At 45.3% G+C, this 17,287-nt stretch overlaps 1 protein-coding gene across 2 annotated transcripts; it reads left to right on the top strand.

The window, feature by feature from the left end:
- The first annotated feature begins 1,398 nt into the window (after positions 1-1,398).
- Positions 1,399-11,890, top strand: LOC149339397 (BOS complex subunit TMEM147). Of its 2 annotated transcripts, XM_089548175.1 has the most exons (6): positions 1,399-1,706; positions 2,120-2,258; positions 4,671-4,691; positions 6,682-6,903; positions 8,572-8,693; positions 11,665-11,890. In XM_089548175.1, exons 1-6 carry the CDS (start codon positions 1,630-1,632, stop codon positions 11,792-11,794), a joined length of 711 nt encoding a protein of 236 aa, XP_089404301.1. In that variant the 5' UTR covers positions 1,399-1,629; the 3' UTR covers positions 11,795-11,890. The 2 variants fall into 2 exon arrangements, with proteins under 2 accessions (XP_089404301.1, XP_089404302.1); XM_089548176.1 differs by lacking the exon at positions 4,671-4,691 and having other exon boundaries at positions 1,409-1,706.
- The last annotated feature ends 5,397 nt before the right edge of the window (positions 11,891-17,287 follow it).

Genomic DNA, 17,287 nt, shown 5'->3' with positions numbered 1-17,287 from the left:
GTTGTTCACATCCCAATAAAGTTTCATTGTTTTGAACAGTATTTTTACCACATAAGTTTTGAAAAAACAATGAGCAGCTATCTCATCCGCTTTTTCACACTGCTACCAGCTTCCACTTTCGAAAACAGAGCACCGACAGTGGAGTCTGCTTGATGGGCGTTTGCAAAAAGGACAGAAAGAATCCATGGTAATTCAAGCATTTGTTTACCTTTTTGCTTGTTTTTGTGTTTCGTCGTGCTTTTTTTTTTCTTCCTTTCTCACACCCTCCAACACATTTTCTCTGCGCAGCTACACGTACCCACATGATGCGATTATGGGATTGACAGTGATATATAAGAATGGCACATTCCAAACTGTGATGCATTGCGGCTCTCCGAGTCCATATCCAAATCTGCCATTACGCTCCCTTCAGTTCCATCGAGCATGAAAACTTGCTTTGGATGACTAATTGGAATACATCTTAAGAATGTCCAATGTGCGGAACATCTGATGGAGAACCCCAGAATCACAGGTGGTGAGAATTATTTCATAGCCCTCCAAACTGGTGCCTTTTTCTCTCTCTCCCTGCTGGAGGCCCGTGTAGTACTGTGCGATGTCAGTGCATGTTAAAGAACCCCAGATGGTCTAAATTTCTGGAGCCCTTCACTAAGCCGCCCCTCATAGCCAGAGTCGCTTTGGGACATTAAACCCCTGTAAACCATAAGCTTTTCACTACCTCCTCCGTCCTTTCCATTGAGGTATCCAGCGAAAAGCGAGACAGTTAATGCATCTTTCCTTTTTTCAAAACCAATTTTCATTTCTGAAATGTCCATAGTGCAGAAGCATTTTTTGCCATGAAGGAGAAAACCATGCGGTGTTGTCTGTGTGAAACCTTGGTCAGAAAGGTGTTGAAGTAAGCAAGTGTAATGTTGTCTAGTTTTAGTTAGTTTGTGCTTAGTAATTAAGTTTAGTAATTAGCACACCCAAGCACATACACTCGGCGGTGAGAGAGAGAAGCTATTGAAATGCAAAGCCGGCGTTTAAATCCGCTGCCTTGCAACTCTGTATGAGGATGGGATTCGAGGGTAGAAAGATTGACTGAGGTGTAGGAAATGGGTTGGCAAAGTGCATCAGTAGATTGGTAATAATGTATGTAGGAGTGGATGTAATGTGTATATATCGAGTAGTTGTTTAGTAATAAATGCAGGCGAGGATATGAACGGAATGGAAGTAGAGTGAGAATAGTGAAAGTAACCACATTGAATAGAACCAAATTCGAACAGGATAAAAAAAAAAAAAGCGATTGCGAATAGAGATCGAATAAAAGAAGAAGAAGAACTAAAATAGGCTGGCGGACGAAAGAAAATTGCTATCGAGTTTGTTCCATAACAACCATAGTTTTCTTTTATGACAGCAACCCCTATTTTTTTTTTTTTTCTAAATATTCTGCTGCGGGAATTCTACTTCACTGCGGTATTGCAACATGGCGCTGTCCGTCGCTGAACTCGCCGAAGTTGCTCGAGGAAGTGCATTATTTCGGTAGAACTGTAATTTAGCGTTCGGCTCGACAGCGCCGAGATACTCGCAAGCCTGGGTCTTTGGTCATCTGGAACGTTTTATTGACAACACCTAACAGCGTCTTTCAGCAGTATGACGTTGTTTCACTTCGGGAACTGCGTCGCCCTGGCATACGTGCCATACCTCCTCACCTACAAGTACTCGGGATTGTAAGTAATGCATGCTACTATTACGAATTTTTTAGATAAAATATTCGCTGAGCTCTTAATCGTATCATACAGGCAGTGACAGGAAAGGCATTGGTCCTCAGACTTGTGCCGCCCCTTGTTTCTTTCGCAGCAGTGGAATATCGGAACGACTTGGTTAATTGTAGGCTAGGAAATGCTCACCGCAGTGATCGGAAAGTGAAAATCGAAGTTGTTTTACTCCTCATTGCGCTAAATATGCCTGCCTGCAAGGTCTGCTTGCTCAGTTCGCGACGTGAATGTGAATAGCTGTGTTATAGGTGTGGCGGGTCAGCGGCCGTACACTGCCCTAGCGTTGCGCCCTTGTGAACTGTTGGCTGCACCTTTTCGCGTGAAGTTGTGAAAATTTATTTTGCGCCCTTTTTTTTTTCTTATAGATCTGAGTACGGAGCATTCTGGAAATGTGTTCAGGCTGCAGCTATGTATATTGTCATGCAGCTTTGCAAAATGTTGATCTTGGCGACGTTTTTTCCGCCTGGCGACGTCTCTTCAGTTGGAGGTTTTGATGTGCTCGGAGTAAGTAATTGACTGAAATCCGTAGTTGTCATTTGCCAGCCTTCCTGGTCGGTCAGTGAAAATCAAGTGTTTGCTAAAAATTTCAAGACAGAGTTGCAGCGCTGAGCCTATTTTTTGTGTATGTTTAATATGGTTACAACTTTTATCTTATGATGTGATATGCGTTCTATTACAGTGTTCGTCCTGTGTTGTTCTCATGTTGTGAATCTTGGTGGGATGTGCACCTGCACATTCTCAGCTGCAATGCATAATAAGGTTTAAGAGTAGCGTAGCAGTTTGGTGAAACAGTGTGTGGGCTATTGATTCACGTTTTGAAAAATACACTGTGCATAATAGTTTTCACAGGAGTCCAGATGAGGTAATCCAGAGAGCTCATTTAATGTAACTGTGTCGTTGCTTTATTCATTGAGTTAATCAGTGAACATGAGAATGGCTTAGAATTTGCTGCCTAAAAGCAATGTTTTAAAGTTGTTCTTCATAACAGCATTTTTCAGGCGGCAGTTATCTACCACATCCTTGTTCCCTGCTTGTCTAAGTAAAAAGAGGCGTCACATTTTACACCATTTTATTTTTAAATATAAGGAGGAGAATAAGGAAAGGTTCCACCAGTGATATAATAGATACAAGGTTTCTCCTGGCCTGATGCCCAGCTTCTTTGGGCAGAAATGCTTAGGAAATGGGTCTTTGACCCCACCTTGAGTGGGAGCCGCTGCAGTGGCTCAGTGGTTATGGTGCTGGGCTGCTGACCCGAAAGACGCAGGTTTGATCCCAGCCACAGCGGTCACATTTTGACGGAGGTGAAATGCTAGAGGCCCATGTATTGTGCGATGTCAGTGCACGTTAAAGAACCCCAGGTGGTCGAAATTTCCGGAGCCCTCCACAACGGCGTCCCTCATAGCCTGAGTCGCTTTGGGACGTTAAACCCTGCAAACCAAACCACCTTGAGCAGACGAAAAAACCTTGTGCCTTGGCACTCTTCGGCCACAGATTCTTTGGCGCGTGAAAATTCATCAGAAGGAAGGGCAGAGAGGTAAAATTGGAGCACAAACTGGTTTGCAACCCTCCACTGGGGGAAGATGTTGGGATGTAAAGATGAAGGAGAAAAGGGAGTTAGATGAAATGAAATATTGATATAAATGTCTCAGAATTGTATAAAAAGCTATGGGGCCACTTAAGCAATCCTTAATAGGAAATGTGACAGCATAGCATTAGAGCCTTGTCTTTGATTTGCGCACACTATGACACATCCTCTTTCGACCAAGAGCAACTTGCGACTACCACTTACGCCACAGCACTGCCGTTCTTTACAACTTTTCCCAGCAAAATCCAGTCTAGTACGGATTTTTCCACCATCTTAAATTTTAAGGGGTGGACAAACTTGGGTTCCATTTCAGAAGGAAATTTCCCAGCATCCGATGGAGGGGCTTTGGTGTGACGGAGCAGCTTGCAACTGCCGCTTGTGCCACCACACTGCTGTTATACAAAACTTTTCCTGCCAAAATCCAGTATAGTCCAGACTTTCCTGCCTGCTTAAATTTTGGTGTCCTAAATTTTGGGGGAGGGCCAACTTGGGCCCATTTCGGAATATCAGGTCCCATTACAGAACATCCGGCGAAGGGGTTTTGGTATGACGACTGCTCTAATGCTATTAAATTGATATAGGTGTATCAAAAAACAGCAGGAAAAATGAAATCATAGCAGGGTTGACAGGTGTAACCCAGAGTGGTGCGGTGGAAGGAGGACAAAAGGAGGGAAATGCCTTCCTCACTGGTTTCTTTCCTCGAAGGGTGCAGCAACATTGACACAGCAGCAGTTACTGACCCAGAAAACAGCATTGTTACAGCAAAATAATAGTAACAAATGTGCATAACATTGTATCAACGCTAAACGTACATTAGATAGCATAATACATAATAGAGAACATTTTGTAGTCCACAGTTGTAATTTCCACAAAAATTATTGTAACAGTGCTTTGCTTGGGAAATGGGGCAGGAAAACTTGATTGCCAACAGTTACGAACAGTGCTTTGTTTTGTTTATCTGTGCTGTTCCACCACTCCTGATTTGGCCATATATAAGGCTATTCTCAAGGCCTGATAGTACTGGAGCTCTCATTTTTGCAGTACAGGTTGCCAGCTTGTACTACGCATGCACAGGTAGTGTTGCCGGCAGGCACAAGTGCATACCTGCCACTTCGCATGTGTAGTTGGCACCACCAGAAGCAGATCTTGCCAGCGGCACCTGCGCACTTTCAAGGGGCGCCATACGTTATGAAAAAGGCAGATTAAGCTGCACAATGCTGTCACTTTTATCCGTTCACACCATTGAATTATGAGACCATGTGATACGTGCAGGCAGATAATTCTTCTGGCCGCATTTTTTGAAACCATTGCACTGAATTCTTTTTTACCAGGTACCTTTTCGAATGGATGTGGTGAGCCCTTCATCAGAATGGTGTATACATTATGCATGACTACTGCAAGGAGCAAGCAGAATGTGCAGTAGAATTAGCATAGCTTTGCACACCCCTCTGCATTTGGTTTTTGTTGTTGCTGTTGGAGAGATGACCTGCGTGCATCCCTTTCTGTTTCCAAGTGATGTTCATGTGATGCATGTTGATCACAGTGCATTTTAATTATTTTATTTTCATGAGTGGATAGAAATAAAATGCAGAGGAAATTCAGTTTGTCAGCCTCCGTTTCCAAAGCAGATAAGAAACGTTGAGTTCACAGAGCTACACATTTCGGATGCATGAACGCAGATCCCTGTTAATTAGCCATTGTAATTGCAATTGCAAGTTCTTGTTCTAAATGTTTTTGCAGAGAGGGAGGATTCCATGCAAAGCATAAGTGCTAGGTTGCTTACAAATAGGCTAGCATGATGCTAGCAGTAACTAGTTGCCAACAATTTAGTGCTTACGCACGGGAAATCTTGGAGCGAAACTTCTTGGAGATGACCTCAAAGAACTGCAGGAGGAGAGTGCAGTCATATGTAGAAGGTGGTAGCTTGGTAGCAGTGAACCTCTCCAGCTTTCCACAGGGTGCTAAAATAGGTTTCCGATAAAGGTTGTGCAAAAATGGATGTGTAACTTTCACACACGTTGAGTGTGCACAGTCAAGCAGTGAGCTCTCAGCCGCGCTGTTTTTAGAATTTGACTATGGCATTTCCTAGTGAAATGGGTTGCAAGAGCTGTTCCTGAGAAGCCTGTTACTTTCTAGCAGCACTGACCTGGTATTTGATGCATGTGTTAAGGTTTGATGTCTTATGCCTTTAAAGATAGAGTGTAGCAGAGAAGGAAGTTGTAGGCAGTGGCATTTTACTGCCTTCCGCCCACACTCTTTTGTACTCACTAAGTTGGTGTTTTATGTTGTATATGCGCCAGTAATGGAAGATTGCTTTAAAAGCAGTTTGTCACCCTACAGATTCCAAATCTCAACGGTAGGCCCTGGCATATTAAATGAAGTACACGTGAGCAGTCGTTCTGATAGAGAGCTGCTGAGCTTATGTTGCATACTGAAAATTGCTTGTGTGAGAGTGGTGTGGCATGTGCATCTGGATATTGGTGTTTGTCATTTTGTGGACCCGTTATTCTTACGGTAACCTTGCTTGCTTGATGAACTTGCATCTATATACCGAGTGTTTCAGCGAACACTTTCAAAAATTCTCATAAGTAGAATTTTCTTGGTAAAGATATGGCTTTTGCAGCATAGTATTATCAATGTTGGCGGACACCAGGAAACCGGTAAATCATATTAGGTAGTACACTGGTTCACTAATTTTTAATAATTAACTTTTTAACTTTTACAGTTAGACGCCTAGTTACAATTAGATATTTGTAGCCGGTCCTTAGTAATAGCCATATCAGTTTTTAGAATTTCGAAAACGCAATTACCCTCACCGCTGTGGCTCGACAAAGTCTGGCTGTTTCGTGCGAAAAATACATGCTCTCTCGAAAGCATGCAGGCAAAGCATCCCCTCTAGTGCACGTAACTAGTCGAAAAAGCCAAATTTTGTCGAGCCACAGCGCCGAGGATAATTGCATTTTCGAAATTCTAAAAACTGATATGGCTATTACTAACGACCGGCTACAAATATCTAATTGCAACTAGGCACCTAACTGCAATAGTTAAAAAGTTAATTATTAAAAATTAGTGAACCAGTTTACTACCTAATATGATTTACCGGTTTTCTGGTGTCCGCCAACGTTGGTAATACTATGCTGCAAAAGCCATATCTTTATCAAGAAAATTCTACTTATGAGAATTTTTGAAAGTGTTCGCTGAAACACCCGGTATGTGCACGTGTGTGTGTTCTTGTTTGTGTATTTGGTAGTATCAGGCATGTGTAATTGTACTTTTTCATTGACCCTCTGAGGACTGACTGACCAGTGCAGCTGTGTGCTTTCTTCTGCTGCTGCACTATAGGAGTTTCTCAAAGCCACTGTTGACCTGGCCGACCTTGTTGGGCTGCACCTGGTGATGACCAAGGTGGCTGGCAAGGGTGAAACGAAATTCCTCGTTGCTGGTCTGGGGTGGGCCAGTGCAGAGCTGCTCATGACACGCTTTGTTCCCCTCTGGGTTGGCGCTCGGGGCATGGAGTTTGACTGGCGCTATGTACAGCTGAGTTTTGACTCCAACATTTCATTGGTGAGTTTGTGCAAGGTACATTCTCTTTTTTGGTAAGGCCGCTGCGGTGGCTCAATGGTTATGGTGCTCGGCTGCTGACCCGAAAGACGCGGGTTCGATCCCGGCCGCGGCGGTCGGATTTCGATGGTGGCGAAATTCTAGAGGCCCGTGTACTGCGCGATGTCAGTGCACGTTAAAGAACCCCAAGTGGTTGAAATTTCCGGAGTCCTTCACTACAGCGTCTCTCATAGCCTGAGTCGCTTTGGGACGTTAAACCCCATACACCGCACACCTCTTTTTGGTTAGCACCTGCTGCGAACTCGAGCTGTGTGCAGTTGGGGTAAAACTCTTTCACAATTGTTGCCTCTTTGGCGTTCCTTTGTTTCGTGGCTCTTCGCTTGCTAGACCCCATTTTTACACGTTTAGATTGCGTGTCATCTGTGCGGGTCCGTAAAGAAAAACGTTTGGATTTTGCAAATCTTTGGCAATGCCAGAGCGTAAGAGGGAGCTTTAAGAGGTTGTGTTGCACGTAAGTAACAGTCACCCCATTGCGGTATACATATAATTTTGCAACCTTGCATGTTATTAGTTCCGCCTGGACACACTTTAAGCACTGTAAATGTGAAGAGTCTTTCACAATGTATTTTATCTACATCCTTGTGCATTTACTAGGCTCTGTTCTTCGTATAATGCTTTATCGAACATTGCAGGTATATATTCACTGAGGAAATGGAGCTTTGTTTTTACATTGAGCAAGAAAAGAGCACTCCTTGGTCTGGTTGAAAAACACTATGCATGTGCTAGTTGCTGATTTAGTCCATAAATACATTTGCAATGCTAACAGCTAAGGCCTCTAGGAGCCTTGTTTCAGTTTTCAAGCCTGTTGCAACATGCTAACAAGGCTAACAAGTGAAAACAAGAGTCCCGGAAAAGTTGTGATGCAACTCTTACCATACCACATGTTTGGGCCGTTATTCACAAGATGAGGTAGTAAACAATGGAAATTGACGTTGCCTTCGTGGCTTTCAGTAGGCTGAGTAGGCCATGGAGAAAGTTTTATAAAGTCAGATGTGATGCTGAGCACCAGCAGAAAGCTTTGAAATCCTATGTTGGCTTGATGTCCCCCTCTTGCATGTGCATTAAGCAAGCCTTTTGGTGATCTCCTTCATTGTGCTCTCCTATGAAGTTGAAAAATAACTGCGTTTCAGGCAAAGTTGTGTAACCTAATAGCCTGTTCATTTCTGCTGAATTCAGAAGGCGCCCAGTCAAAAACATGAACTGCAGGTTTTAGAGATTTTTTGAGGAGGCTTGAAATTGTTTCTCACTTTTTCTCTGTCTTTCTTTTTATTTTTTGTTTTTAATGGAGTTACAGTAGATTACTGCCTTATTGTCATAAAGCATTAAATGAGCACAGTGACTTGTGTGAAGCATGTTTTGATGACAGCAAGGCTTTTATTGTAGTTAAAATTTTGTTTTTGAGTACCTCCTTTACACCCTTCTTTCTCCGTGAGATTTTTTCTCTTTTTTTTTTTGCAACATGAAAAATTGTTGTACAAATTGCTGTCTCAGCAAAGCTTGTCCAAACACTTTGCTTTTAGTGCCTTTGAGCACTGCAGCAACAAGTTCTTCAGGAAATAAGTTCTAACAGGATGCAAACAACAGTGTATTCTGTGGTGGTTTTTTTCGCAGGTGAACCACATCAGCACGGCCACGCTGGTTTGGCTGTGGAACCGCCATGACTTGAGGAAAGTGCACCTCCCCGTGGTCACAGTGCTGCTTGCCATCACCTGCTACCGGTCACTGCTTATAGAGTACGTGCAAAGTCCTTTGTTTTTTGCACATCAGAAAGTCTGGTCTAACCTCGCAGTGACTAGACGCAGAGGAGTGGTTGCTAAAGCTTCATCGCTCTTCTGACACAGCTGTCACATGCACGCTTTCAATTATGGTTGACTCAATTGAGATCAAACTTGGTGCAGATCTAGCATTGCTACACAGCCAATTCAGTCGCTGTTGAGTCTGGTCCTGCTCTACGTCAAGCCGGTTCGTGAAATGCGACCAGCACTTTGGATTCCGGTTGAGGGCATCTACCTTGCGATCAGGAAACAATCGAAAGCAAACTAAAAAAAAATGGAGTTCACATAATTATTTTTCTTTAAAAGCTTCAAAATTTTGAAATAACATTTTAGATTTACTCAGTGCAACCTTATTTCCAAAAGTTTTGCAACACTGCCAAAACCACAAAGCTTACCTTGGCAGCAGTCAACAAATGCAGCACCCGTATGCACAGGGGGGTAGCATGTTGTTTTGTGTGCATCTGTGAAGGAACATGCGGTAGCTGCATCAGGTCAGTGGGTTTTTTGATCAGAAGTGTTTGTTTACTTTTACTTGATTAGAACCCATTACTACCGTTTGTGCAATTTGTGTGCATTCAGCACACTCTTGTATGTAGCAGGCCAACTCGTCAATTGGGATCGAGTGGGAATGTGTAGCAACATTACACTGCAAACACACTCTGAGCTTCGATTAGTCAGACTCGATCAGGACGGGAAGTACCCATGTGACAGCAGTATCTCTGTAGACTTTGTTCCTCATCATAGTCACCATGTGCAACTGTCATCAGGCTTGTGTAGGCTGCTTGAGCAATGTGTAGCAAAAAAATGAATGTAAAATTAGGTAATAAAAGGTTATTTTCAGATAACATGCTTGTGCAGTGCTGTCAGTAGGCTTACATAGCTCCACTTTTTCACAAGCGCTGCTTCTAGATCTTATCAGCAGAGGCGGATTCCTCTTTTTTTTTTCTTTTGTTAGGCATTGCTTTGCTTGCGCACTCTACACAGGCTTCACACTAGATGTACCTTTAGACTGTGAAAACAAGTTGTCGTGGACAGAAATAGTCTATGAGGCTCGTAATTGCAGCAGTCATTGCTTGTTTTTTAAGTTCAAGGCTGATTGGTGGTAAAATGGTCATTAAGAGCAGATAAAGTAAACAAGTTACAAAAGTTATAGCACTGAACTTGCTACACTCTCAACAGAAGTACGAAACTGACTCAAGTTAAATGTCTGGGATGCACGGTTCAACAAAGATACATGTTGCATAGGGGAAACACATCGTCGTGACCCAAACATAATGCACCCGCAATTCTAATACTCAAATGATTTGGATGTTTGCTAAAACAACAGCAAGTTGTGCTAAAGTCTAAGTGACACTCACACTTAGTGGCCATTGTTCTCAGACACTTCTTTTCAGCCGTCGATGCCCAGCAGCATCTTCCTCCATGCCCTCCGTTGCCTCTAACCTGCAACGCTTCTTAAAAGTTCTTTTGAGCATTGCAATTGGGACAGTGTCATGCCACGACCAGCAATACAGTCACATAATCCGTGTACAGGTACTTGAGCCTCTTGCTGAGCTGAGTGTGTGCAAGCCACTCACTGTGGAGTGCGTGCTCCTACGTGATGTTTTGCTGGCTTGTTCAGGTGGACTTCCATAGCTTTAGCCTATATGCATGCTGTCACGTATCGGTGCTGGTCGAAATTACATCTTGAAGTTTCAAATGGGACTGTTTCTAGTGGTCCTTTGGTTTTGTATCCGACTGTAAAGGACACGTCGCTAGGAGGCTGAAATGGGGTAAGAAGTGTGCTTTGCAATCTGGTAAATTGGCACATGTATCTAGTGATGGCTCAGCGACGTCGGAAACCGCTGATGCTAGCACAGATTTATTTATTTGCTCAGAAATGCCCTTAAAGAGGCCCTCTTTCGAGGGTACTACGTAAGGGGGAAGATACCACATAAAGTGTGCACAGGTGCTATCCAATGCACTCTGAACGGATGTTGAGTTTTAAACATGAACGTCAGTAAATAGAGGGAAACTGATAGATAGAGGGAAGCCTTTTTATAGAGAATAGTAAGTTCAGCGTCATTTCATGTGCGTTTTGGAAAGGCAGGGGTAGGTTGTTAGGTACGCTGGTCGTGACCATAGTAGGCTTCATTTCAGCCAAAGATTGTAGGGTCCCTTCTCCCTGTAAGCTGAGGTAGTTGATTTTGCTCCTCGTGCACACTGCTTTCGAGAATTTCGCGAAGCGGTGACTGCTAGTTTGATTGCCAGGCATCACCCCACAAACGTTGTGTATTTTGTTTTCTATAGCAGTAGACTTTGCCTTGATATGCTCAATAACTTGTGCTGTTTGTGCATAGTACATGATATAAAGGGACACTGAGGACGGCTCCATTCATTTTTTTTTTTTAGTAAAAATCAATGCTCTTTCTGGGTATGTTGAATCGGCAGCAGGAAATGCATTGGTTGCTGAGGAAATGCCACTTAAAAATTTTCCCGCCACCAAATTCAAGCTTGTGACATCTACACCAAAAATGGACTTTATAATCACCGTTCTGAAGTGAATTGCGGCGTGGCTTTGTCTCTGAGATGCATGGGAAATGTGTCAACGCATCACAGTTTGCCAGCAAAATCTGTCCGTGGTGGCGGCACTGGTTCTTCATCATTTTTAGGTTTTTGTAGCTTTAAAAGTTATGTTTTTGTCATTAAAATGCAGTAATCTGTCAACGGAGGCCAACTTCAGTTTTTTCTCAGTGTAGGGCTGGATTCATGCTTGCATGTGAGATAAGGTCAGAGGGACTGGATATGCATGACTAATCTGAAATTACACATCATCGTAAGTGTTTTACGCTGATTTCATGAAGCTTGACCCATTTTTCCTCTTCCTGTGAGCACTGGAAGCAAACATGATATGTAATGGGAATTGACTTTCTTTTTTTGTGCTTTTCAGGTTGATGGTCCAGACCTTGGCGTTTGGTCCCTGGCTTGTGTTGGCCGTAAAACTGATGGCAGCCATCAGTGTCGGTCTGTCTGCCTTGCATATCTATCTAAGCCTTACACAAAGCATGAACTCATATTGAGATGCTTTCCTCTCTTCTGTGTGACCACAACCACATTATCATAGTCACCCTTTGGACTAGGCAAAGTTTATGTTTATAAAGTTATTTTTACATTTATGGGTGTGCTCTTGTCATTGTACTGTGTTGGTCCACTGTATATCCGGGCATAGGTCTGGACTTAGCCTGGGACAAATGATGTAATATCGGTAATTAAAGTTAGCTTAGTTCGAACTTCTGTCTTAACTGAACAGATGCTCCATTCCTGTCAAGATAAGATGTACAGTACTCTCTTAACTGAAACCTTAAGGGGCTAGAGATTTGTGTTTCAGTTATCAGAAGTTCGCCTTAATAAGATCCCAGATTAACTTTAATTTTCATCGGGGACATCTGTGCATAGAAATTGTATATTGAAATGTTTTCTCTATGTAAACATAGTTCAAACCTTTGCGCAATATAAAATGCAGGGGAAAGACATTGATTTGTTCATTCAGTTGGCAGTCTCCAACTGGTTGTATGTTTGAAAAAAGTTATTTGTAATGCGCTACCTTCTTCTGCAAACGAGACAACAGGAAATGGACATGGAAAAGCCCCAATGGTGAGTCTAAAAATGAAATAGACTTCATACCATGCGCTTACCCTGGCATCGTGCAGGATATGGAGGTCCTCGGAAAGGTGCATTGTAGCGACCACAGGATGGTAAGGTCGTATTAGCCTTGACTTGAAGAGGAAACAGAAGAAACTAGTGAAGCGGAAGCCAATTAACAAATTAGCAGTTAGAGAGAAAGTACAGGAATTCAGGATACTGTTTTAGAACAAATATTCGACTTTAACTGAGGACAACGACCGTAATGTTCAAGCAATGAATGATAATCTCACGGCTGTCATTACGTAATGCGCAGTAGAAATAGGCAGTTGGTTGGTGCAACAGAATACTGGCAAGTAATCTCGGGAGACAAAAGATCTCATTAAAAAAACTCCAAAACAATAAGGCGTCTAATCTCACAGACAGAATAGAGCTGGCAGAGCTGTCAAAGTTAGTAAGTGCAAGGTAGCACCGACATACAGAAGTTTAGTATGGAGAGCATTGAGCATGCTCTTAAAGAACGGAGGTAGCTTAAAAGCGGTGAATATGAAGCTAGTCATAGGCAAAAACTAGAAAACTAGATGTATTCATTTAGAGACAAAAATGTCAATGTCAGCGAAAAAAAGGGCACTGTCATTAGCAATGTGGCTAAGATAGTTAAAGTAGCCAAAGAGTTCTACACAAATCTGTACTATAACTAATGTAATTTGGGCACATTAATGAGAGAGGTAGCAGCGCACAGCACTGGGACATCCCGTCAGTAACGATGGAGGAAGTAAAGAAAGCTTTAGGAGCAATGAAAAGGGGGAAAGCAGCTGGTGAAGATCAGGTAACAGCAGAGCTGTTGAAGGATGGAGGCGAGATTGTCCTAGAAAAACTAGCCACCCTGTATACCCAGTGCCCTATGACCTCGATACCTATGGTTCTATGTAACAGTGCCGCTGGGTGCCCACCAGTTATTTGATACATACAAGATTTCCCCCGGCCTGGTGCTCAGCTTTTTTGGAGTGAACTGCTTGGGAAAAAAGGGTCTTGGACAAAACCGTTGCGTTGACGGACCAGTGATTCATTCGGCCGTCAAGCAACCCTAAATCCGCCTCATGCAGCAAAAGCCCACTTGTGACCCGTTTTGACTACTCGCAACTGACGACGAAGTTCTCCGCAGAAGTGCCTGTTCCACGCTCATACAGTGATTGGATTTGAAAGCGCGGGCTCCTTTCCCAAGCATTAGAGAAAGAGAGAAAGGAATTTCAATCTGAGGAAAAGGAGGAGAGTTCGGCCAGTGGTAACATGGCCCTGGCCTGCTACTGCACCCTGGGGAAAGGGAAGGGGAGGAAAGGGAAAGTGTGTATGAAGGTTGATGATGGCATAATACAATGAGTCTCATAGGTGATGTCCACACACACACACACACACACACACGCTGGCTGGCTGGCACTCGCATCACAGTGAGTAGAGGCACGTGAAGTTCATGTCTTGAACACACACCGACACATGTCATTAACACATACTGGAGTTGGGGCTCCATGAAAACACAAATGTAAACCGTGCACCCTGAGAAGCCAAGCACCAGGTCGGGAAGGGCTTGTACCCATTTCAGGATGACTGGTGGGTACCAGGTGGCGGTGGGAGTCAAACCCACCACCTCCCGAAGCTGAGGCAGGTGCTCTACCATGAGGCCGGCGCATTCCCTTGTTAGTTTAGGTAATATAAAGGGCACCGCGGGGAGACTCACCCTAAAGGGGACTAAACGAAGCAAGTCCCCACAGCTGTTATCATGCTGATAAGCCTTACCGTCAGCGATAAGCTGCTGAACTGAATTCTATGCTTTTGAACTATTCGAGTTAGCCGCTTGTAATTAGATATTGTGAGCACTTTATTCACCTTTGTCGTCATCACCTCTCTGGCTGCGACTTCATTCTCTTTCGCCTGTGAATTCCCATCATTGTCATCGCTTGGGGCTGTTTGCCTGGAACACGTCTCTGGCAGAGGGTTAGAATAAACGTCTTTCGTGAAGTCTTCCCTTACAATATTTATAACTGGCCGTTAATAATATCCATATCAGCTTTTATAATGTCGAAAACGCAATCATACTCGGCAGTGCGTAACAGCTAGTTCTGGCCCTCCCGGCGCATCAAACCGAAATCACGTGGCTGAAACAAGCACGTAGAAAGCACACGTTACTGGGTGGCGTATGTGTCCCCTAATCTTGGTTCACCCGCTGGTGGTGGTGGTGGAAACATTTATTGCTAAGCGCCCCGCCGCGGTGGCTCAGTGGTTACGGCGCTCGGCTGCTGACCCGAAAGACGTGGGTTCGATCCCGGCCGCGGCGGCTGAATTTCGATGAAGGCGAAATTCTAGAGGCTCGTGTGCTGTGCGATGTCAGTGCACGTTAAAGAACCCCAGGTGGTCGAAATTTCCGGAGCCCTTCACTACGGCGTCCCTCAGCCTCATAACGTCCCAAAGTTGCTTTGGGACGTTAAACCCAATAAACCAATCAAACCATTTATTGCTAAGCAATGCAGAGGGTGCAAACCCTGCCCCCCCTTACGTGACATGAGGCACTCCTTAGGGGGCTGCTCTTAAAGGGCAAAGGACAGCCCTTGGAGGGCTGTCCACTTCAAGGTGTCGATAGTTATCCGGCGCTGGTCAGCAGCACCGGAGCTGGCCATGAGAGTATCCCAGTATGATTCCGCCATGGTTCGGGATGGAGGGTGTGGGAAAGTAGGGCATGTGAGAAGAATATGGATAAAGTCTCCCGGTTTCGCGCACAGCTTACAGGGAGAGATGAACTGATCGAGGTAGCGGGCATGAAGAATAGGGTAGAGAGCAGTACGGGTCTGGAGTCGGCGCCAGTGGGAGGCCAGGGTTATGTTTAGGGAGGGAGCCGGTGGTGCGTAAACGCGCCGGATATCTCGGTAGTGGGTAAGGATATCTCTGAAGGTAAGCAGACGCTCCTGGGTGGCGGAGGGGGTCTAACTCCAGCCCGGAAAGTGAGAAATCGGGCGAGGGAGTGGACCTCCTCGTTACCCGGGAGGTTGCGTGTGCGGGGGTCCAGATATGGGTTACGGAGCGGGTGGGGTGCCAGAAGCTAGAAGCCGTACCGCGGTGCTGGATATCAGGCCTTTGTCGAATTTGGATTGGGCAGATTTTGAGTCGAAGATAATTTTAGTGGCAGAGGTGGAGATGAGAGCGAGCGCAATGGCTGCTTCCTCTGCAATTTCTGATTAGTCTGTGGTGATGGAGCCTGATGCCGGTAATCGGGCCTGATTGTTAGCGACGGCGAGTACCATGCGGGAGCCCGACGAGTACTCTGCCATGTCCACTTAGGCTACTGCGGAACTGTCGCCGTACAGCTTGTGCAGGGCTTTGGCGCGGGCCGCCCTGCGTTCTCCGCTGGTTCTCCTGGGCTGGAGCCGCGAACATCTGTCCCGACAAGACAGAAAGGGGCACGTGACACATGCCCCACCAAGAGGTGTTTCCTTACGGACATCTGGTTAAAGCTGTATCCAGACAGACAACGGACCTGTTTCGGCCCACGGACCAGGTGTCACGTGACGTTCCACTTCTGGTCTGTGAGGTCCGTGCCGGGTCTGCGGAGACGTGGACGGACGAGAAACTCCAGACCATATTTTCAGGAAAGGGAAAATCTGGGGGTTTTATTGCGAAAGCAATACTGCTCGCAGTTTGAGCCCTTCAGTGTCGTCCCGGCGGTGTAACCACGTTTGACCTTTAGCATGACCTCCGCTGCGACGTCATGCCAGACGCAGAGAGACAGAGCCCCAACTCGTCTCGTCGCGGTCGTCCCAGCGTAACCACGGTGCGCCGAGCAGCAGCTGCGCGGCGCTGCCGCGAGGAGGCGCTCGCTATGATGACGTCACGCCAGACGTAGATATATCGGGCTCCGACCCGGCTCTTCGCAGTCGTCCCGGCGTAACCGCGCTGTGCGTTTCAGCCAGGCCATGTCGTCCGACATGCACAAGGCAAGGCTGCAACGATTCGCTCAAGCTAGGAAACGACGGCGGGCTGAAGAAACGGGTGAAGTTACTTTCGCAATTTCCGGGCTTAGCCAAGCTGAGCCTCTGCCATTTTTTTTTTTTCAAACATTTTTAGTGCTCGTGTCACATACCTTGGCTGATCCTGTCTCCGGCACAAAAAACCGTTCTTCAGAATACTAACATGAACTATTTCAAAATAGCAATCCAAAGCTCAGTTCGTGGTCAGGAACGATTCTCCGGTTAACGCTGCGATGACGTCACATACATTTACGCCTTTAGCATACCGTGTTACCGTTACCGAAGTACCGGAAGCCCGCCCACCGCCGATGAGCCCGCGCTGATTGGTCCCGATGCTGGAGGCGCGCTCGCAGCTACCGGATACCTGGCGCCGTCAAGGCGATTTGCGCATGCGCATTGGCTGCGCGTGAGCTTCCGGTACCGGTAACACGGTATGCTAAAGGCGCCTATTATCGAAAAAAAACTTACGCGAGTTGAATGGCCGAAATAGCTACTGGTAATGATGACTGCATTCTCAAAGCGCCTGACGACCGAGCACAAGCCTCAACACTTCTTATTCACATCGGGAGAGAGCAATAACGTGCGATCAATGTTTGTGGCGTCGCAAAAGCAGTGTTGCCCAGAAATCATGAGGCCAGGGAAACCGCGAACTTTAAATCGATTTGCGAGGATATGAATTGCTGCATGGCTGCCAAACTTGGTGGAAATGTTCAGGACGGGAAGGAAAACCCTTTAAAAGTTTCATTGAGTATGTGTGTCTCAGAAAAAGCCTGCTGGATGTCGTCCGCGGATTAAATGTCACGTGACGTCCCACTCGCGGTCCGTGAGGTCCCTGTCTAGACCGCGGTCATGAATGTAGTCCTATGGTAGCACAGCAAAAGGCCGTACGCATTTAATCCGCTTACCACCACCTGC

This window comes from Amblyomma mixtum, chromosome 6 (genome assembly GCF_055824585.1).
Source record: "Amblyomma mixtum isolate Tamu chromosome 6, ASM5582458v1, whole genome shotgun sequence".
Classification (NCBI taxonomy): domain Eukaryota; kingdom Metazoa; phylum Arthropoda; class Arachnida; order Ixodida; family Ixodidae; genus Amblyomma; species Amblyomma mixtum.
The sequence above is the reverse complement of the archived record's forward strand: the minus strand, read 5'-3'. Positions and strand labels throughout refer to the sequence as shown.